The following is a 23,271-nucleotide window of genomic DNA, read 5'->3' on the forward strand; positions in this document are numbered from 1 at the left end:
AATCTCTCTTCTGGGATGTGACAGAGCTGAATCTCTCAGGTGGCTCTGTAATACCAGTTGCATCAGTGACCTTGATATGCACAAACACCAATATTGTTGGTGGCCTCTCTATATTGGTGATCTCTGTATTTAATGCAGAGGACAAAGCAAGCAGCATTCGACAACTCAGTGAAACCACTGCTACTTGGCCAAGAGCAAACTAGGAAGCCAGTGTTTCTCAGATGTGTTTCATTCAGGCACGTGTTTTAGCAAGCTCTGCTGTCTGCTGTGTATAGAAAAACTTTTGTCATCCCTTGGTTTTGAATGTGACTAATTTGCAATATATAAAACATCATAAATATGTATGGAATTGCCAGGCTTCTCAGTAGTTCCTTCAAGGAAAAGAGTCTGTGCTCCCGAACTCTGGACTGGCACAAGTTCTACCTTTCCCCCTTATGAGAAGTGCCATATCAAGGGGCACTCCAGCACCTGGCAGACAGAGGCCGGAGAGACCTTGCTGGTGAAGACTGAGGCAAAGGTGGCACTCAGTACCTCAGTCCACTGTCACTAAATCCCCTGCACCATTCAGCGATGGGTCCACATTGTCTTTGTTCAGCCTTTTACCACTAACGAAGCAAGAGAAACTCTTCTTGTTGCCTTTGATATCCCTCACAATTCCCATCTCCAGTTGAGCTTTGGATTTCCAAGCACCACCCCTGCCTGCCCGGGCAATGTTTATAAATTCCTCCTCTGTAGCCAACCCCTGCTTCTGCCTCCGATATACTGCCTTTTCTGCATTGGAGCTCAGCCATGAGGTCTCTAAGAAGCCAAGCCGGTCTCCTCATAGGTCTGTTCATTTCCCTGAGTATTGGGGTGTCCCATTCTCGTGGTTGGAAGATTCTGACCTCAAAGACCTGCCAGCTTTCCTGAGCTCCTTTGCCTTTCAGAGCTGCCCCCCATGGGATCCCACCTAACAGTTTCTGAAATCTGAAAAACTGAAATCCGCTCTCCTGAAGTCCAGGGTCCACACTTTGCCACTCTCTCTCCTCAGTCGTCTTGGGATCGTGAGCTCTGACCAGTTCTTCCTTGTTAATGGATAGCAGACCCAGCTGCACTTCACCCCTGCTGGTCCTTCATGTATCAAGAAGTTACTTCCAACACTCTCAAGAAATCTTGACTGCTTGCGTCCTACTATGTTGCACTTCCAGCAGACGTCAGGAGGTTCAGGTCCCCCATGTGAACCAACATCAGCAATTCAGCAACTTCCTTAAGTTGTTTAAAGAAGGCTTTGTCCACTTCCTCCTGATTGGGTGATCTGTAACAGATTCCCACCATCACTCTGTAACCCTTAAAGACCTCTCTTCTGACCCTGACCCACAAGCTCTCAAGCACACTGTCACCCACCCATCCCACAGAAGAGCTCCATACACGTGGGGAGCTCCTTCACAGAAACAGCAACCTCCACTCCCCGTCTCCCCTGCAGGTCCTTCCTGCAGAGCTTGTATCCATCCATCACAGCGCTCCAACTGTGTGAGCTGTTAACACCAACCCTGCTATTGCTATGAGGTAGTCTCACGACTGCATGCAGCACTTGACTTCCTCCTGCATGTCCTCCAGAGTGCGTGTATTTGTATACGTACACTTAAGGTGGGCGTCTCTTCATCCTGTTTTACAGTTCTGAGGTCTCTCTTGTTCCCTTTGCCCTGCACCCTTTGCTTTCCAGCCCTGTTCACCACTACCTAACTGAACTATGGGTCATAGTCCCCCTCCATTGTCATTCCTAGTTTCAAGCCCTAGCAGGTTGATGAGCCGGTTGGCAGATGTCTTGCCCTGCTTTGTCATACCATTGAACATCTTTCCATTTACATTCTTAAAAAATATAAACAGTAGAAGAACTTACAATATCTGGCTGAAAGAGCTGCTGTAAAGTTTGAACGCTATGTTTAGTATTCCTTTTAGCTGATGCCATAGACAAAGGATTGGGTGATTCAGAAGAAACTATATTAGAGGAGAAGGGATTTCCTTTCTATGGACAATTGATTCAAATCTAGTTTAAGTAACTGCAGTGAATGAAGAATTACCGACTCACAAATAATTCAGCTACCTACCTCTGTGAAATTATTCTGCAGTCCAAATTTATCATGGAAACAACAATAGCAACAACAATTTCACTGCTGATGCTCTGAAGCAGAAAAGAGAGGGATGCAAAAGCTAGACTGGCCTGGAGAAGGAACTAGCTCCAATATTTAGAAGCAGGCACAGGTACAGGAGTCACCATTAAGAAAGTAAGTATGATTCCCCATAAAGCTCCACCAGTCTAACAGCAGGAATCAGCCAAAACTGCCTCCTGCTACTAGTTGTGTATCCTTGTGCCCTTCCTTATGCTGACACCAGCATCTACACCATTTTAGAAAGTTTAACTAGCAGGATATTAACTCTATGGGTAATTAGCGTGGGAGAGAAGGTGTAGGAGCACCACGACAGGAGGCTGGGGTGGGACTGTCCCTCCCAGGCACAGCTACTGCAATGCCACATGTGCCCATTGTGGGTTCAACACCCACAGGAATTCAGTCTCTAGGGCTACCAACTCATAGCAAGTGTCAGAGCACTTACCGATTGCTTAGAAACTCAGGAATGAATACAGAAAATAAAGCTGGACAAGCACATGCATTCATAATTCTGGAAGTGGGGAGCCTGCTTCCTACTGTCCCCAAGTCAATATAGAGAAGAGAGTTTAAACTATTAATTAAATGAGTGCCTCAAAAGTGAATAAAATACAAAAGGAATGTTAAGTAGCAATTTGGCTTATATCCTCCATTACTAAACTTTGAACATTTTTGTACATTTCATACACCTAAGGTAACCTGTGTATTATCACTTCCCTCATATATATATTCCCTTTTATATATTTATAATTTTTATATTTATATATACATACAAAAATAAAAATTACTACAGCTTATTCAATGGTATTTTATATGCATAGAGGAAACCACAAGAACTGTTAGTTCTTTCCCTGATCCTTTTGAACAGTAACTAGCTATATTGGAAAAAAACAAACTGCTGACAATTCGATAAAACTAAGGATATCACAAATTAATCACTCCAAGTGGACACTAATAGTATAACAGAATAATTTTGTTTTTACCACAAGTAAAATTATCAGAACCTTTATGGAATACCTACCAGTGATCATCTATGCCTAGCTGATGCCTAGTTTCCAGACTATTTTATATTTTGAGATTAGGACTGAAGTTTTTTTGGTTTACTACAAAACTTTATGTACTAAGATTGCACTCAAACTATTTGTGGATTTTTTACTACAGTAATTCAAACTTCTTAATGACAAGCAAACTCATTGTGTAAATAAACTGAATTTTGCAATTTTTTTTCCTCCCAATATGGTAGAAATGATTCTGGAAGGTCCTGAACAGAGTAGCAAACATCAAAACAAATGAAAATCCTTTTTTAAGAGTTCTCAGGTCCCTAGAGTCATAAAACTTTCGCCTTCCCTTACTTCTAAGAAGAACCATGCCAAAATGCAAGTTCTAACATGGGTACCACCAGAACACAAACAGCCCAAACACTCTGGTTTAATACCTTTCCCTACAGCTCTGTGGAGAAGAGGATCAGATCTGCAGACAAATATAAAGAAAGATGTCCTGGGAAGTAAGAGTCACCACCATCAAGCAAGTCACTTCTCTGCTGACAATCACAGACCACTTAGGGCTGAAGAATACACTAAGCACCCTAATTTCAGGCTCAATGGATAGAGCAATCAGTTCCCTTCATGCAGCAAGACAGCTTGAATTAATAGCGTCTTTTGTCCAAGGCAGAGTCACATGCCAAGGCCTGAGCAGATGCTAAGCTCTGTCCCCAGGGCCCCCTAACCCTAAAGGCAGAGGCTGGGGAAGTGGCCAGCTTTCTGCAGGTGTGTGAGGGTGAGACCTCAGCAGCAAGCAAGAGGAGCAGGTCTAAGCATGGCCCCAGCCCCGGCTGCAGTTTCAGCCTGCTCTCCTGTTTACCACAGCCACATGCCCCTGTCCCTTCCCCAGCTGCAAGGCCACCCACCTGCTTCAGGCGAGAACTGATCCTTTCCCTGCAGGGTGAGTTTGCGGCACGTCAGCTTCTTGAAATCAGCTCACTTTTGGGTCTGCAAGAGTAGGAATGCCAGAGCAAGAGAGATGGCAGGGAAGGGGAGGTTCTTCTTGTTCAGTGAATGTGTTTGTTTAAGTGGGCGCTGAGAAACACTAAGGAGCCTCTTTCCTTCATTGATATCTTGCTACAATCACTAAGTCTGATAGCATGGTGTGCTTAGCGTATTCGGCTTTAAACAGGTCTATGTTTGCCTGCAGATAACTGACCCCTTGCTAAACGGCTGTTATCATCTTCCTGCACAATAAAATCTTACTAGAATATCAAACTAGTGCACCACAGAACTTAAGACATAATGCAGACTTTCACCTAAGAAACTGCCCATGGCCTTCCCTTTCTCTTGCTCACGGACACAGGACTTCATGAATATTCTCTGTAAAAAGGTTGAATTTTATTGCTAAATGTATTACATCCATTTAATGAAGGAGTCAATGTCCTTCATTAATTTCTGTTCCTGACACGGCACAAACGTATCCTCAAGAGCAGAACAGAATATGGCTGACCACTTGGCAGCCAACAACCCCTCCGGCTTCACACCGGCCAGTGAGAAGTTTCTCTGATGCCTGATACTCCTCTGACAACATAACTTGTTTTGACACCACCACTGTGTTCAGCTCGGTATGCGACCAGCAAGCCGCGGAGGAGCCGGAGGTCCTCCCGGGACCGTCGTGGGATGCCGCTGTGTTTGAGCAATGCCAGCAATAGCTGACGTGGGTGCCTGCGTTCCCCCAGGATTAAGCTGTCTCTGATGTTACCCCCACTAGCTGGTGGCTTTTACCAGCCACTGCTACGGGGACCAGGCACACAGGAGCACAGAGACCCGTGTGTAGTAGGATGATTGCGCAATGGGCTTTGTACAGCACAAAGTTAAAGAGGATGATGATATGAGGATTTTGATGTGGGTGGTGGCTATAGTGAAAGAAGACAGGGAAGGATGGGCTATGGGAAAGAGACCTGAAGTCCTAATACTGAAAAAGGCTTTATTCCAAGTCTGAATTAAATGCAAGTCCACAGAAAAAAACATCTTGCCACTCTAAGGTGTACAAACAAGTGTTGTAATCCTTACAATAAGGCCCTGAAGATAATTCTGTTCTATGAGAAGTGGCAAATAAAATTAAAATGTTCACTACGCAAAATGTGTGCTCTCATTCCATTACACAAAAAGACACCTTAAAAACTACCTCTAGTAACTGGGAGACTGAAATGCAGTTTCTACCAGCCCACATAAGAGCTGACTTGTGAGAGCACAAGTGAGCCATCTACCTGTGCCGTCTGGATTCTTCTACAGAATCCTTTCCTCCAATAAACTTAACTGCTGATCTGATCTAGAAACTGCAAAAACCAGAATTTATTAAAGAACTTCCTGAGGTTTATACTTATGGTACTCCAGCATCTTGTAGCTTGACTTTTAAACTTCTATACAGATTTTTTTTTTAAACTATGAATTTGAAAAGTGCATGTGGAAATTAAATTCAGGATAAATCTAATTATCTGATTCATTCAAAAAGTAAAAATACTCTAAGGAAAGAAGAGATTAAAATTCTTAACATTTGGATTCATGTTATTCTTTGAATAAATCACAAATACTTATTTACAAAAAGTATTTTGCAATATTTCCATAACAAATCTGAGTAACAGACTCTTAATCATCCTAATTTTGGTGAGCCCTATTTTATTCTTGTCATCTTATTGACCTCAGTGTGCCAAGTGAGCACTACTCACCTTGAGTAAGCATGGCCTTTTTAGCGGTAATTTCAAAAAGAAGTAATGCAAATGATTAATGCAGTTGTTGACTAATGTAGCATCAATCAGAAGTACTTGAATATTTAAGAAAACATCAGAACACAAATGAGATCAGTTTAAAAAAAAAAAAAAAAGATTATTCTTATTTTCCAGCTAGAGAATCCCAATTCTGATCCCATCTCCAACACATTACAGGAATATTTTCCAGAACTGCATGACGTGCATGGTATCTTGTTGACAAGTGCAGAGCAAAAGTCTGTTTCGAGAGCTGCAAGACGAGTATTTTGAGGACTCTCAGTCTGGTGGGATGATTCAAAGCCCAAACTGTGACTTGGCTTTTTGTCCCCTAGGAACAAGAGTGCATGCTCACTGAGAACACACCACTGACTGTATTATCCTGACTACAATAGTTAACAGGTACCTAAAATGAACCAACTCCAGTGCCCATAAATTACCTGCCTCCTTAGCTGGTTGATGAACATGAAAATCCAAGCAGCATGCTAGGTGAACACCTCTGCAAGTGCTGTGTGACACTGAACGGAAATCCTGCCCGGCATGTCAAGAATGCTAGTTTGTTAAACACCTTAGATAGCAAAATCAGAGAAAATTGTCATCCCAGGTAGAATAACTGAGTATATTTCATGGTATGGTAAGGGCAATGTGTGCCGTTGGCAATCTACTGGAAAATGTTAATGCTCTGTGCAAGCCAAAACACAAATCAATAGAAAGGAATGGTTTTGGTGGGACTATAAAGCCTGGGAAGGATAAGTGCTATTTGCAGCTACTGTTTTAAAATGCTAATTTACAGAAACATACATGGACAGCACCTCTACACTATTACCATTTGAGCAAAATATATAGTGTAGGACCCAAAGTTATTTTGCTTTTGAACAGAACAGTATACTAGACCTCTTTCTACTAGGTAAATGCCTGGCATAATTTATAGCTTACTTCTGCTCTTGGGTATGCAGACACAGCACCTATTCTCTGAAAAACATGTTCCTGTGCATGCATGTGCAAGCTTCCCAGCAGTTTCTCAAGCAAGGGAAGTGTTTTCCTCTGCTCCACCCATCACATAGCAGAGCTGAAGAAAGCCCTAGGTTTTTTGAACTCCCTGCTGTCTTCTTATCAAATTGTTTTTCAGCTAGAAAGGATATGTACAGATTTATGAACATAGCCTTCCAGACTGAAAGCAAAAAAAAAAGAATAATTGGCAACAAGTTTAAGTCAACCTGGATTAATTTATTGTATTTCCTCTTAGTGTTTATTTAAATACAGTAGAAAGTGTGTTTATCAGCTAAAAGAATGTCAGAAATACCAATTATTCATATACTATTTCCATTTCTCTAAGAGAATTTCATTTAAGGACTTCTAACTTCAGACTAGAAACATCTTTGCTGTTTTGAAATACTTTCAATATACTTCAATGTAGAGGAAAAAGAAAAAAAGACTACAATGTTAAATTTAATTCCATAATGTAGACATTTTTGTATTCCTAAGTGCTAGTTTCACTTAGTCTTAAAGTTACAGTAGTCTATTACAAAAATAATGCCAGAACTGATTTGATTTCTGCACCATAAAGTGACTTGTTTTTCTTCTGTCATAAACTGTGACTAGCTTGTTATAAAATATGTGTTATCACAATACACACTTATGTTCTCAAGTATTTCATTAACATTAGTCCAAAAAGGTAACTAAACCATAAAATTCTGTTCCAGTCCTTGAGGGATCACTGATTTGAATGAATATGCACTAAATATTTTGGAAGGAGGGCAGATAAGCAATGCTGTTTAGGTAATAGTATTATTCCCTGGTGGCTTCACACTTGTGGTAGAAAAACAGATTCAAACAAGCACTACACTGTTACTGAGGTTACAAATGACCTGGAAAAATACAGTTTCTATGGATATCATTTAATGAAGACAAGTCTTGCATGTCACACATCTAATATAGTGTTATTTTTATTTCTTTGTAGGTATTCAGATACATGCCTTGTATGAAGCAGATTTTGCAATTTTTTTATACCATAGAATTTTAAAATACTAATCTTTTATGCAGAAGTTACTCAATTATAGATAGTAGGATGATCAGAACCTTACTGCATTCGTAGCCAAGTTGGATTTTTCCAGAGACACTGTGTTCTATCTTTTAAAAACAGTTAATTATAGAGATTTAGCACTGTTAATACAAGCTTCTATAGAAAAGAAATACACTGTTAATGTATTTTAAATTAAAAAGTAAATTTCTGCCAGAGCTATCCCATGGCCTTACATAATCTGAATATATTTGCAAGCACTAAATTTTATTCAGAAATCTTCATTACATAATATTGCTAAAAATCTGAACAGTGATTGATTTAAACAGCAATGGAAATCAAGAACAGCAATACTGAAAAGACCAAGGAAGACTAAAATGCTATTTGTTTACATTCTGCAAAACCCAGCCTGGATTAGATAAACAGATGGATTCTTTCTGGATAGAAATATTGCATAAGATTCTGAAATTAAGCATAGAGGGTGGGAAGTGCAGCTATAAGCAACTGATGTTTTGCTTTTCATCACATTGAAATAATGACTTTCAGACCTGAAGTATAATAATTATATTTTTGTCCTCGGTGCACAATTAATAAAAACCAACTTCTGAGCAATGCCACACCCTTGTGATTAAACAGCATTTTCAAAAATATTTAGATAAAGCTTGAACAAATCAAATAAACACATAGGCAGGAAATGCTGTTTGGAATGCACTCCCTGCAATGTACTATTAGAGAGAGCCAGAAAGCAGCCTAACTTCAGAATTCAATCAAGCAAAATCTAGTATAATCTCATTACAGCCTTTGCAGTTAATGAAACCTATTTAAATCTGACATTCTGATTTTTAGAGCTGACAAAAGCAAAAAATATTTGGTTTATATAACACAAACATATAGAAATATAAGATTTTTTCCTTTAGGTTATCCTAGCTATTTACCAAGCAATGCGTAATATGAAAAGATTATTCTTCTGCTACTCACTATTGCTCCAGGATTTCAGTAAATATTTGATACTGATTTCAAAGAAGCCTGAATCCTGCTGGCTAGCCATGTCTGCTGCATACAAAGAGGCTTCTATAATTCTGAGCAGCTGAAGTGGCAGGTACTATGTATGTAGATGTGACTGTCACCAGTTAGTGATGTAAACGAGGGGTCAGAGGAGGAAATGAAGTCTCCGCAGATCCACTTCTTCCGTTCATGGTAGGTAAGCTCATTAAAAAAAAAAAAAAAAAGCTCAACAACAACAAAAACACACCATGAGATTTTTGTCCTTTGCTCTTCCTCCGGGGCTCGTGCTTAATTCTATCTGCAGAGTATTTTATTCCCTCACCCCCTCAGTATGTATTTTCATTTATTCCATTCCACAACTGGGCAAATTTCTGCCGGTCAGTTAAGGCATATGCAGCACCACAGCACTTGTTCCATAAGCACAGTTAGAGTATCTTCCCGAAGGGTGTCTGAGCTGTGCTTTTAATAACGTGCAGTCTGTCTGTCTGAAGCTTTTTTTCCATCAGAAGCTGACAGCCCGAGCGTATGCGCCTCCTCTTGTGAACCAAGTATCAACTTGAAGCCCCGCTGAAACCGTCTCTTCTGCAGCTGGAGGAATTTCACACGTACTGTTTAGCTTTAGGAAAAAAGCCCACTCTCTAAGGAATATCCTCTGCATGCTCTGGTCAGCTGCTCTCCTTCCGCCTGTTTCCAAGAAGAGCGCGCTGAACTATACACAACTGCATCATGCTGCGGTAAAGCAGAGCTGCACCCATATATCTGATTGCAGTGACGTTGGGAAAAAAAACAACGCTCCCCCTCAGCCCAGTTGCACAAGAGAAGCACTTCCAGAGCACTAAAAACACAGCATTCAGACTGGCTGCTTCTGCTTTTCTTTCACTGCTACAGAAAAACGTGTTGTCATTTTTTTTCTTGACTTTTTTTTTCCCCCCTTAACAAAGATGAGAGACGGCAAGCTGAATTCATAATGGCAAATAAACCAGAGAGCTCACTGCTTGGTATTCACCTCCAAAAGAGCCACAGAAAATTCTCAGTTTGATGTAATTTTTATCTTCAGTAATGTTTTTTTAAAAAGGAACTGAATTCACGTAAGAAAATGAGGCAGAAGCAATTCACTGATTGTTAATCTCTCTGTATTTTCTACAAAATACTTAATTGCTAGCTACAATTTCCATATTCCTAAGGTTTTATTTCAAATAATCACAGTACATCACTATGCATATTTTAATGGTAATGAAGAAAAGAAAGAAGAATCAGTTTCCCAAGTACTTTTTGTTTCATATATTCTTGGTATCATCCTTCCAGATATTATTTCCTGGGAATAACAGCACTTCTTTTCTCACTTAGTGGAATAAATTTCCTGCAGTATCTCATAATTACAGTATCTGAGCCAAAATAGAGCTTGTCTGCTGCTGCTGCTTCTAAAAACTTTGTCAGCAATTACATTTGCACGTTATTTTTAGTTTCAGTATGCAGAATATTTGATGTTTGGATTGGAAACTGAGGAACACAAAGGTCATTGAAACCAAACTCCTGTGATTCTCACTGAAAATATGCTAAATGTCTTCTGTAAACACACCTCATCTAGAGATAAGGTTTTGTGTCCTTAATAATGGAAGGTTGTTGTGGAAACTCACTTTATAAACCTTCTTTCAACTCCTAAATGAAGTTTACTCAAAGCCAGTTTACACCCTTTCGTGAACATGGACTATCAGAAATGTTCAGAGTATCTCAGGTTTAATCTCACCAGCTATCAAAGAGATCTGATCAGCTCTTCCTCCCTATACTGTTAAATATCATCCCATTGCTGTCAGCCCGGGCGCCCAACTTCTTTTGTGAGACCTCCCTGTCCCTGTCCCCCCCCCAACAATGTCTCCTCATCATACCATCTCATTTTAACCGGCACACTCCAACTTTTTACAGTTAAAGTTAAATTTAATACCAAATATGGCAAGTCCCAAGACCTAGGACTGATGACTTCCTACCATCCCACTAATTGATTTTTCAGCAGAGACAATGCCAGGTAGGTTTGGAAGTCCTTATTCATCCTCATAAATGCTGCATTAATTCTTACGTTCAAGTATTTAAGTAATAATTTCCCCGTGGTGCTACATCAAATGCTTTTCTGAAGATGACTGATATATTAATTTTACCGCAATTCTTTTGTTGAAAATAAAATTATAACATTAATTTGCAAATAGTTGTCTTTCCTAAATCTGTGTTGTATTTTATCCAATTTTCAATTAAATCCACACCCTTAAATATAATCTCCCACCAAATTTTTTTTTCAAAGCCTTGAAGGTAGCTGAGGTCAAGCAGCCTCTCTGTTGATATAGATAATTTTCCCCCCATAAATTCTGTGATTTACAAGGCAGAATCTCTCTTTTGATAGATTCAACAAAAACTTTATTACCTGAGCTGCAACTTCATATGCCCACTCTTCCGTTATTGTGAATGGGAATTTATCTGGTTTTGTAATGTGAATTTGAAGATCTTTGAGGTTTTTTTCTACCTCATAACTGATTTTTTGTTTTGTTTGTATTATTCCTCCTACTCCTGTGCCTCTACAAGGCCTCATCCTTACGGAAAATAAAGGCAAGGCATTCAGTTAGTGGTGTTACCTTATTCTTACTCTACCACTCATCCTCACTGGATACTAGACCCTTTAAAATTGATGTTCTTGTTTCAAAATTGTAAACGACCAAGGACGTTTAACCATTTGCTTTTAATTCCTTCACATATTCTTACCCAGCTGAACTTTTGATAGTGCTCACTTTAAATTGACACCCTCTAACCTCCAAGCCACAACTGTCTTCACTAACAATGAAATGGGGACTCTTCCAATAACTCTGCAGTCCTTTTCTGTAAGAATGGTGGAACATTCAATGAAATAGTCTGGGACACCAGTTTAAAACAAACAAAAGAAAGTGTTTCTTCAGGAACTTGTGAGCTTCTGGAACTTGTTGCTACTGGAGGTCGTGGAGGTAGACAGTATTAGCAGCTTCAAAATGCTGACAATAAACACAGATTCAGGTCTATAAAGAATGCTAAAAGGACCAGGCAGGAAAGTACTCCCCTCTAACATCCCTAATACGGCAATGCAGGCGCTGGGATGTATATGAGAGGGATGGGCTGCAGGCAGTGGCTACGCCTGTGTGCACTCTTCCCAAACAGTGTTTTCTATTGCTGCTGTCGGGAGGAGAACACCAGGTGAGATGGGTGACTGGTGGGACCCCGTGGGATGCTCCTGAGAGTCTCATGTTTCCCTCCCAGGCAGAATGAAAAGTTCAAGGTTTTGTTGGTTTGTTGGTTTTGGTGCTTTCAAGTTAAAGAAATTTCAGACATCCCCTGTAGGCGAGTACTCGATTTCTTCCCTGTCACTAACCAGTTCCTTTTATTTCTCATAGTTTGTCTTTTCAAAACTGCAGGCCTATCCTTGCTTATCCCAAATCAGCTTGTACAAACATGATCCAATGATGTTCTGTCATTTGTCCTTCTTGGTCTTCACCAGTTATCAAGTCTAACCAGCACAATCTCTTCTTGGCTTTGCGATCATTTGGCGAAGAAATAAGTGGGCTATCACACCCAAGGATATCTGGATTTGACTACTGTAAGTAGAGTTGTGTCTGGGATGTTAAAGTATCACCCAATGCCTACTTGCACTTCCCTGTGGACTAATGTTAAAAAGGCTATAGCTACCTTCAGCCTTCTCTCTAGGAGTGGCAGATCCCCTAGCACCTTTTTTACTGACTTTCTCCAAAGCGATGTGGAGCCAAAGTAATTCCATTTCATGTACAGTAGTCTTTTTTTAACATTGCATCACAACATTAATATACAATGCAGAACCTCACTGCTTTCACCTTTTAGTATTCTTTCTGAGGAAGACGTTTACCTATCGTGCACTTCCACTGACAATATGCTGTTGTACTAAAATATTGAACAACTTAATGGATGTCTTAAGACAAAGGATATTAAAGAAAAATGCCACGACCCTTAGCATCATATGAAAGAGTTCATACAGAATACAAATGTTACATTGTGCTTCCTGATCTTGCAATTGTACTAAGGAGAGGTACAGACTAAGAAACTGCTTTCGGTCCACAAAGCAGTGTAATGACCTACAAGAGGAAAAATTGCCCCACTACTTTAATACAGGCATTCACAGTGCAGTATTCAGCACTATTGTTAAAATTTACTTCAGGGCTGATACTCCTCTATTATCAGTTCTGCTTTAGAAAGTACTACCCAGAACATAAATGCCCCCAAATTTAGCTTTTGATCTAACAGCTTCTTTAAAATAAAAAGTATAGCCACTGAAAATCTTACTGATTTCTATCATTAAATAATCATAAAATATTAAAAAAAACTTTTAAGTGCTACTAAACTTCATTTAAATATTTGCCAGTCTAAATCTGCTCAAATAGGACATCCTCCAGATAAGATCATGGTTTTCCTCACATTTTGGAAGCACTCCTAAAACAGGTATAACGCACTGAAATGGCAGAAACAGCAGCATTCTAAAATAGTGCTCTGAACTTATTTTAGGGAGGCTGACAAGACTAAGAAGTTCTGAAGTTATACAGCTTCCATTTTAATTCTCGCTGACTTTACGATATTTAGAATTTAATTACATATTCCAGGTTGTGAAAGATAGACAGGCGTAAGCATACAAAATCTGTCAGTGTAAGTAAGCTTTCTGACGATGGATATTACAGTCTCACATATTTACAAATACAGTGGGCTTCTTTTTACGATATTACTACATGGGAGCTTATGATAAATTAATGACAATGTAACATTTTTTTCACCATAAGAAATCATAGATCTATAATGTAAGGCTTCTCATAGGTCTACCATCATGAAGCACCTGCTGATTACCATGATAACAGAAGAATTGTTTCAATTATAAACATTTGTATGTAACTCAAACTCCACATTCGTGACATGCAGTGCACCTTCTGTTCTCTCATCTGCTTTCTCAGATCAGAGGTAGCACATATCCAGGAGCCTTGGGTACCTTACCTGGCTTATACCCTCCTCTGGCTGAACAAAGTCTGTGGAGTTTCCACGCCCCAACTTTGGAAAAAAAAAGTTGGGAGAAGCTGTTCGTCAGCATGGCCAGAAGTGTTCTCATGACCAGAACACTGCATGAACAGCTATTTTCATTGCAAAACATCTGAAAAATAGACTTCCAAAACTTTTACTCAGTAAAAGAAAAAGAATAACAAAAATACATACCACTGGAGGCATTCAGAGTATCTATCGTGAGGCATCCAGCCTAGATGCCTACGCTGGGAGGTGAGTGCCTTCAGCATGACTCAAGAGTTCCCAAGAGTTCCAGTACAGAGCACAATTATTTTCCGAAGCAGACCATTTCTCTTCACTGTCTACACATGATACTTGGGTAACTACTTTCGTAATTGGGTACTTTATTTACATTCTTAACATTTAGTAGCATAGGTACTCATATTGTTTACACTTTTAGTGACTATTTATAACAGTCATATAGGCAGTTTAGTCCTCTACATTCTGAGCAGTGCTTGCAGGAATCCTTAAAAAAGCACATGGAGATATGAACATAGCAGAGTCATTTCAGGGCTCATTCTAGCTTGGTATGAAAGGACCTATTTGGATTTTGCCATCTGAACTCTTCAGAATCTGAGGCAAAATGCAAAGAGTAGCTGAAGGCCTCCAAGAGATGACAGCAGTAACAAAGCAAGTATAAACTATAGATGCAAATTTTGTACACATAATTTCCTTCCTACTGCTCACACACTGATTGTCTTCTAGTTGCAGAAACCAGCAAGTAGAAGAGTATGTTCCGTATTTGTTGCTAACAGAATGAGTCTTTTAACTTATGTAGCAAGTGATTATATTTTTGATGTCTAAGGACTCTTATTCAAACTCCCTCAAGAAACCACAGTGATTGTATTTATGAGTGCACAAATATCTGCTAACAGTACAAAGCCTCTCCTTGGCCTGCAGTGATACATCTTTATAACCCAGTCTGTCCTACGGTGTCATCCTGCAAGATAGGAGCACTTCAGCCCTAATCTAGCAAAAAACTTAAGCAAAACACAACTTTTTATTTGCCCAGCTTGTGCTTAATACCTTGCTTCTACCTTTGCTAGATGTCAATCATTCTGCTCCTGCCCAGCTCTCCACAGCTTCCAGGTAGTGATGTGGACACAGATTAAAAAGCCAAAAATAACTTTACTGAACTGCTGGAAATTTTAACTTATTTTTTATTTTCCATGGCTTCACTAAGTCATATAGCTTTTCCTCCTTAATTTGGGTCAAAGGCTATGTCCTTTTAGCCAGAGAGTGCTGTATGCTGAATTACACCCATGTCTGATTTCCACGTAATCAGCTTGGATTTACACTGGTACAGTTTGTATAAAAGTTTGTCTGTCTGGAGTTCTTCCCCCAAGCAATAAGTAAGGGCTGCTTATTAGGGTCTCTGTGGTTTTGAAACAATCTAGTCCTTTTGGGCAAAATAAAGCAACCCTACAAAGAATGATTCCCAGATCGATTTCATTCCAGTGCAGAACACACCTAAGAGATGATAACAAAAAGGATCTGTTATATTATCACATCCTGGGATATACTGCATTGCATTCATGATTTCACATTCCCTTCTTCAATAAAACTACTTGGAACCTCTTTATGATCTACTCTTGAAAGACTGTGCTAGCTTTCACATAGATACTGGTCATAGTCAACTGGTATTCAGGTGCCTAAATATAGGTGTCTAGTGTGATTACAGATACCCTAAGGTATGTGAGCTATTCACAGAGACTGGCAGATAGACATAAGACCTACATTAGATCCACAGCTTTCTGAAGCAGCTGGAGGCTTTATCCTAGACACCTATGTTGAGGTATCTGATTTGCTCCCTTTGGTTTCAGAAGGAAAAAAAGAAACAATGAAAAAAATGACATGTCTTTGTATTATTTCATAGAATCACAGAATCATAGAATGGTTTGGGTTGGAAGGGACCTTAAAGATCACCTAGTTCCACCCCCCCCCTGCCATGGGCAGGGACACCTTCCACTACACCAGGTTGCTCCAAGCCCCATCCAACCTGGCCGTGAACACTGCCAGGGATGGGGCATCCACAACTTCTCTGGGCAACCTGTTCCAGTGCCTCACCACCCTCCCAGTGAAGAACTTCTTCCTTACATCTAATCTAAATCTACCCTCTTGCAGTTTCAAGCCATCACCCCTTGTCCCATCACTACCTGCCGTTGTAAAAAGTCCCTCTCCAGCTTTCCTGTAGTCCCCCGTTAGGTACTGGAAGGCTGCTGTAAGGTCTTCCTGGAGCCTTCTCTTCTCCAGGCTGAACAACCCCAACTCTCTCAGCCTGTCCTCATAGGAGATGTGCTCCAGCCCCCTGATCATCTTCGCAGCCCTCCTCTGGACTCGCTCCAACAGGTCCATGTCCTTCTTATGGTGGGGCACCCAGAGCTGGACACAGTACTGCAGGTGGGGTGTCACCAGAGTGGAGTAGAGAGGCAGAATCCCCTCCCTCAACCTGCTGGTCACACTTCTTTTGATGCAGCCCAGGATACAGTTGGCTTTCTGGGCTGCAAATGCACATTGCTGGGTCATGTTGAGCTTCTCATCAACCAACACCCCCAAGTCCTTCTCCAGAGGGCTGCTCTCAATCCATTCTCCGCCCAGCCTGTACTTGTGCTTGGGATTGCCCCAACCCATGTGCAGGACCTCGCACTTGGCCTTCTTGAACTTCATGAGGTTCGCACAGGCCCACCTCTCAAGCCTGTCAAGGTCCCTCTGGATGGCATCCCTTCTCTCCAGCGTGTCAACTGCACCACACAGCTTGGTGTTGTCAGCAAACGTGCTGAGAGTGAGCTCAATCCCACTGTCCATGTCACCGACAAAGATGTTAAACAGCGCCAGTCCCAATACCAACCCTTGAGGAATACCACTCGTCACTGGTCTCCACTTGGACATCGAGCTGTTGACCGCAATTCCTTGAGTGCAACCAGCCAGCCAATTCTTTATCCACCAAGTGGTCCATCCATCAAACCCATGTCTCTCCAATTTAGAGACAAGGATGTTGTGCAGGACACTATCAAATGCTTTGCACAAGTCCAGGTAGATGACATCAGTTGCTCTTCCCTTACCCACCAACACTGTAACTCTGTCGCAGAAGGCCAGCAAATTTGTCAGGCACAATTTGTGCTTAGTGAAGCCATGTTGGCTGTCACCAATCACATCCTTATTTTCCATGTGAACTAGCATAGTTTCCAGGAGGATCCGCTCCATGATCTTGCCAGGTACAGAGGTGACACTGACTGGCCTGTTGTTCCCCCGGGTCTTCCTTTTTTCCCTTTTTACAAATGGGAGTTATGTTTCCCCTTTTCCAGTCAGTGGGAACTTCCCTGGACTGCCACAACTTCTCAGATATGATGGACAGTGGCTTAGCCACTTCATCTGCCAGTTCCCTCAGGACCCATGGATGCATCTCATCAGGTCCCATGGACTTGTGCACCTTCAGGTTCCTTAGATGGTCCTGATCCTTATCTTCTCCTACTGTGGGCGGTTCTTCATTCTGCCAGTCCCTGCCTTTGCCTTTTGTGTCTTGGACAGACTGTGGCCGGAGCACTTGCCAGTGAAGACTGAGGCAAAAAAGGTTGTTGAGTACCTCAGCCTTCTCCATGTCCCAGGTAACCAGGTCTCCCGGAGAGGGCCCTCATTTTCCCTAGTCTTCCTTTTATCACCAACATACCTATAGAAGCTTTTCTTGTTGCCTTTGAGGTCCCTGGCTAGATTCTATTCTATCAGGGCTTTAGCTTTCCTAACCTGACCCCTGGCTGCTTGGACAATTTCTCTGTATTCCTCCCAGGCTACCTGTCCTTGCTTCCACCCTCTGTAGGCTTTCTTTCTGTGTTTGGGTTTGTCCAGGAGCTCCTTGTTCATCCATGCAGGCCTCCTGGTGTTTTTGCCTGACTTCTTTGTTGGGACGCATCGCTCCTGAGCTTGGAGGAGGTGATCCTTGAACATCAACCAGCTTCCTTGGGCCCCTCTTCCCTCCAGGGCTTTATGCCATGGTTCTCTCCCAAGCAGATCCCTGAAGAGGCCAAAGTCTGCTCTCCTGAAGTCCAGAGCAGTGAGCTTGCTGTGCGCCCTCCTCGCTGCCCTAAGGATCTTGAACTCCACCATTTCATGGTCACTGCAGCCAAGGCTGCCCTTGAGCTTCACATGCCCCACCAGCCCCTCCTTGTTGGTGAGAACAAGGTCCAGCATAACACCTCTCCTCGTTGGCTCCTCTGTTAGTTGGAGAAGGAAGTTGTCATCAACGTGTTCCAGGAACCTCCTGGATTGCTTATGCCCTGCTGTGTTGTCCCTCCAACAGATATCGGGGTGGCTGAAGTCTCCCATGAGGACCAGGGCTTGTGAATGTGAGGCTGCTCCTATCTGTCTATAGAGGGCCTCATCCCCTCCGCCTTCCTGGTTGGGTGGCCCCAGTTCTGGTTGTAGCAGACCCCCACTACAATGTCACCTGTCCCCGCCCTCCCTTTAATCCTGACCCATAGGCTCTCAGTCGGTTCCTCATCAATCCCCAGCCAGAGCTCCATGCACTCCAGCTGGTCACTGACATAGGGGGCAACACACCTTCCTTGTCTCCTCCGCCTGTCCTTCCTAAAGAGCCTGTATCTTTCCATTCCACACTCCAGTCATAAGAGCCATCCCACCACGTCCTTGTGATGCCAGTAAGATCACAGCCCTGCAGGCATGCGCACGCCTCTGACTCCTCTTGTTTATTCCCCATGCTATGTGTGTTTGCATAGAGGCATTTAAATTGGGCCCCCCATGAAGCTGACTTACTGGCTGGAATTCCTTTGTGAAGTGACAAATCCATGTGTAAGCCAGCAATTAAAAAGGAATAATATTTTTACATTTAAGCAGAAAAAACCACAGTATTTATATGTAGTGAGTTTATTTTCTTCAACTTGGCATTTGTTGAGTTTATGCACTTCTCCCCTTATATTAAAAGATTTACAAGGTTTTTTTGCTTTTCTTATTACAGTTCACATAACACAAAACAATTCAAGCCAAATATTAAGAAAGCAGCTTGTACACATGCTTTACTAATGTTCTCTGTTAAAATGAAAATCGAAATTGTTATCTAAATCAACTGAACTCTGTGTACCTATAATGTGCCATGATATAACAAGGTAAAATAAACATCTTGCCAGGGTCCAAATTAAAAGCACAGAATGACAGAAAGCGCTGCACAAAATAAGATTTTATCAAGCAAACCTAATTTAATGTGATAAGCTCTAAATAAAGCAACAGAAATCCTTAGTTTATGTCTCACTAGTCTTACTGCACCATTTCATTTTGCCTTGTGTTTGTAACTGACTGTTAAGACATTGCCACCTAGTGATGAAAAGCAAAACAAGCAGAAGCAGTAGAACAGTAAATAATCCATAGGAAATAAATATTCACATTGTAAACTGTCTCAGAACGGAAGAGAGAAGCATAGAAATGAAGTACATGTCTATTTCTGGAGAAAGGATATCAGGCAATTACGGTACAATTATATAAAATATTTTAATAGGAGCCTATTAAATAGCATTTAATAGAATAAAATTAAAATATTTTAATAGATCCATGGTAGATTCATGTATCACCCAGCTCCCATCCTCGGCTTGTTCAGTGAATTCGTAAGAGTGATTAAATAGGTTGTAAGGGGTTTGTGACTTATTTGTAAATAACAAATGATAACTAACTTCTAGGCATTTTGCAGAGGATTGATTAGTTAATGTTAGAATTATGCCTTCAAGATTCAAAGTACTACTATCCTTCCCTTGACTTTGCTTTGGAGCTGTCAAACTGACATGTCCTCCTAGGACTCTGCCGTTCACCTCTGAGATTCTCCCTAGCTTAACAGTCTCTGGAAGCATCAGCCAGCCAGGAACATATTTCATTTGCGCAGACCTACCATACACATGGTAAAAATATACCATCCTATAAGCCAATTTGAAATCTGCACCGCTACCACTGGGGCATGGACTCAGGCAATACTGACACAATAAATACTGCTGCGCAAGTCAAAATGCAGCCTGCATCCTGCAAGCACAGCCTACAGGCATCAGCAGGCATGAAGAATAACTTAAGTAGTATTTTCTTCCTGCTCTTCACCTTAGTTTCCAGCACCATCCCTAAGCAAGCTGTTTTCCATTATTTGAATCCTATAAACTTATTTCCTTCTCAGTTTTGTTACAAACCCTCATCTATATTTTAGAGACACGATTACACAGCATACTCTCCAAATGTCCCAGCATGACAAGTCAGAACTTCCTCATAGCAGGAAATTTCCAAACAGCCATTGATGGTGCCTCTAACTCTGGGTGCTTGTTTCAGAGATGAGATTTACTAACTGAATGCTGTATAATTTGCATTAGGTAACTTATGCCTAAGAGATTGGTACCAGGTCACACAGAGCCTAAGACAGAGGGAACCCAGGGGTTGTGGCTGTCCCTCTTTTCCTCCAGTTATGAAATTTCATTACACAACACACAGACTGAACCCTAAATGCTCAAAAATTTAGGGCTGTCATTAGGTTGTAATCGGGGCCTCTTCCACTGCTCTTCTGCGATGCAGTTATACCTCTTCTACCCTCCTCACAGCAAGCAAGCTCTGCGGGAGGGCAGAGAAGTGGAAGCCAGGAAGGGGAAGGGTTGGAGCATGTCCATCACTATTCATAGAATCATAGAATTATTTGGGTTGGAAGGGACCTCTAAAGATCATATAGTCCAACCCCGCTGCTGTGGGCAGGGTCATCTTCCACTAGATCAGGTTGCTCAAAGCAACCTGCTTCTTTTTACAGGGTCTTTAGGGGTGGCTAACAATTACTGCATGTTACTATAACTGAGACCAGAACACTTCCCAGCTTTTCTTCTCCTAATTCTCATGCTCACCATTAGCAGGCACACCCTGAGGTTCAGGCACAGACTTCTGCTTCTCCCAGTGCCGTGGAACTGGGGCAACCCCCCCTCTCCCCTCCCTCCCCAGGCAGGCAGGAGGCAGCCAGCTGGGAACCTGCCTTGGAAAAGGTAAAGCTCCTGACTCTTCAGAGAGGTGATGGGAAGCAGAGGGAGGCAGACAAGGAGGAGGTTGTACCCACTCAGAGGGGCGAGCTGATGCCAAAACCAAGGCATCCGTAACACAAACACAAACCACATCACATGCTTTAGCTTTCCTGATTTTCTTTCCCTTGTAGAATGAGATGTTCAAAATACTCATTTTCCACAAATGAGTAAAAATTTCCACCTCCCTGTAACATGCTGCACGTGTACGATGTTTTCATTGATTATCTAAGTAGGAGGAGGAATTTTCAATGCAGTAGTTCCAATTTGCTCTCAAATACTAGTCCACCCCTCAGACAGTTCTTATCTCAATGTATGCACTTCTTGCAGTGTGATTTTATACACAAATGTTTTCCTGAATCTCAAATACATTTACAGATACATTTTTTCTCTTAATTCTGCCACAGCAGTTTTTAAAGCTTTCCCTGGCTTTAAATAAGATGCTCTTGTGATAAGCTACTTGCTTACTTCTTTTTTTAAACTTTCCTTTCCATTCTCTAGTTTTGTCTTTAATTATTAACACTTCTTCCTTTCTGGCTGACCTATTTGGATACTCACACCTCAACGTTTTCATTACTCTGTAGAAAGGTATCCTTCTGGTTATGTCCCTTTGCTCCACTAGCAACATCAACCTTAGAAGAGAAGTTGATTTTTTACTTCTCTCATAAAATGAGAATAAACCTGTTGGAAGGGTTTCAACCAACTTCCATCTACTGTGTATCAAGATGAGATGGACATGGGATCAGACTGTACTACATTTGCTGCCTCTTACACCTTCCTATCAGGTATCGTGCTCTGCCCGCTATCAGAGAGAGGCCGTCAGACCAGCCAGGCATCGGCTCTGAGCTGGCACACACGTGCCCATGTAATGTAAACACCTCCACAGTTCCCTCTGATGGGTCTTATGCATACAGTGTTCACTCTGAATTATTAAAAAAAATGCTACCTCTTGCAACACCTGCGTAAGAAATACCCAGCTGAAACAGGGAAACTGAGCGCTGTCAGGATTAGCTGACCTTAGATAACTAACAACAGTTTTTACCACTCTTTCAGATGACGAAGTATCAAATTGTATGTATCACTGCATCAGCTTTCCCCACTTCCCTGACATGTACTGCCACATACCATCTCAAACAAGATTACATCCTTCAGAGGAGGACTCAGGCCTTTGCTGTGAGTGAAGTGCTTGGCATAGCTAGAGCCCTGGCTCATTAGGGGATAAGGAGCTTTTTTCTCATTTTACTCAGAAGTGCTAACAGAAAGATCCAAAGTTCGGGTTCGGGTAGCTCAGACTACTGCTACCCCCAGTTAGACCAAGGGGCCTAATGACTCAGCTGGATAACATCTACAACTTTTAAAACTTCTTTTTTGTTTCAAGGTGGGAAAAAGTAATGCTTCGAAAATCAGGATTACCTAAGAAGTCATGCCAGGTGATAGACCAAAAAAGAATACTTTTCTTTCCCTGACTGCAGTTTATAAACAGAGCATGCACATGAACTAGCTCACTTGATACCTTTAATAGCTAGGCTGTCAATCACCATGCCCTTCATCCTTTTGAAAATACTTCTGTATATCCAAAGTAAACATAAATAGCTATCAGCAAACATCTTCATGATTCAAACCACTGGCTGTTTGAGAGCAACTTTATATAAACAACTGCAGTGAGGTAGTGTCAGGAAAAATCAGGCCATGTGATTTTACAGTGAAAATTTCTGTTTCTCATGGTTGTTTTTCCTTCATGTTCCTCCACATTATGTGCAGGTGACCCTTTGGTTACAGCTTCTGCCTTAGCACTCTCCTGTTACTACTCAAAATAATTTTCTCCATTCTTCAAAGAACTGATGCCAGTAAACCATCTCAAACCCAATCAGTTGTTGAAGGAAAAGTGTCTTGTTTTCTGTAGTTTTGAAATCCCTTTCTGTATAACCCTCCTAGGCAAGCGCTGGTGAGATACATACGGGGTTTACTGCGTAATACTCTTACTTGCACAATGGCATGCCTAGATGCTGGCTAGATAGGAGGTAACACTTTGGTTAAAGAAAAAATCTCACTGGTCTTACTTTAAGAACACTTGTTCTGAGTTGCAAAATCCTTTTCTATATTTTTTTTTTAAAGTATAGGGAAGGAAAACTTTTTTTTTTTTTTAATTAAAACATTATCTATAAGGATGTATTGTTTCACCTCTTAAAGTAACCTGTGGCAGGAGAGATCTCAATTTCAGAGAGTGTTTTTACT

At 41.3% G+C, this 23,271-nt stretch overlaps 1 protein-coding gene across 10 annotated transcripts in view; it reads right to left on the bottom strand.

Annotated features, from left to right (window-relative positions):
- FRY (FRY microtubule binding protein) overlaps positions 1–23,271 on the bottom strand; it is a 251,433-nt gene that overhangs the window by 167,149 nt on the left and 61,013 nt on the right. For 2 of the 10 annotated variants that reach the window (XM_030042561.2, XM_030042559.2), the window contains exon 1: positions 8,891–9,810. The exons of 7 other annotated variants lie outside the window; for them this stretch is intronic. In XM_030042561.2, coding sequence (XP_029898421.1) covers positions 8,891–8,960 — 70 coding nt within the window. In that variant the 5' untranslated portion in view covers positions 8,961–9,810. Of the gene's footprint in view, positions 1–8,890; positions 9,812–23,271 lie in introns of those variants that run through there. One more of the 10 variants, XM_030042565.2, reaches the window with a different exon arrangement.

This window comes from Aquila chrysaetos, chromosome 19 (assembly GCF_900496995.4).
Source record: "Aquila chrysaetos chrysaetos chromosome 19, bAquChr1.4, whole genome shotgun sequence".
NCBI classification, from domain to species: domain Eukaryota; kingdom Metazoa; phylum Chordata; class Aves; order Accipitriformes; family Accipitridae; genus Aquila; species Aquila chrysaetos.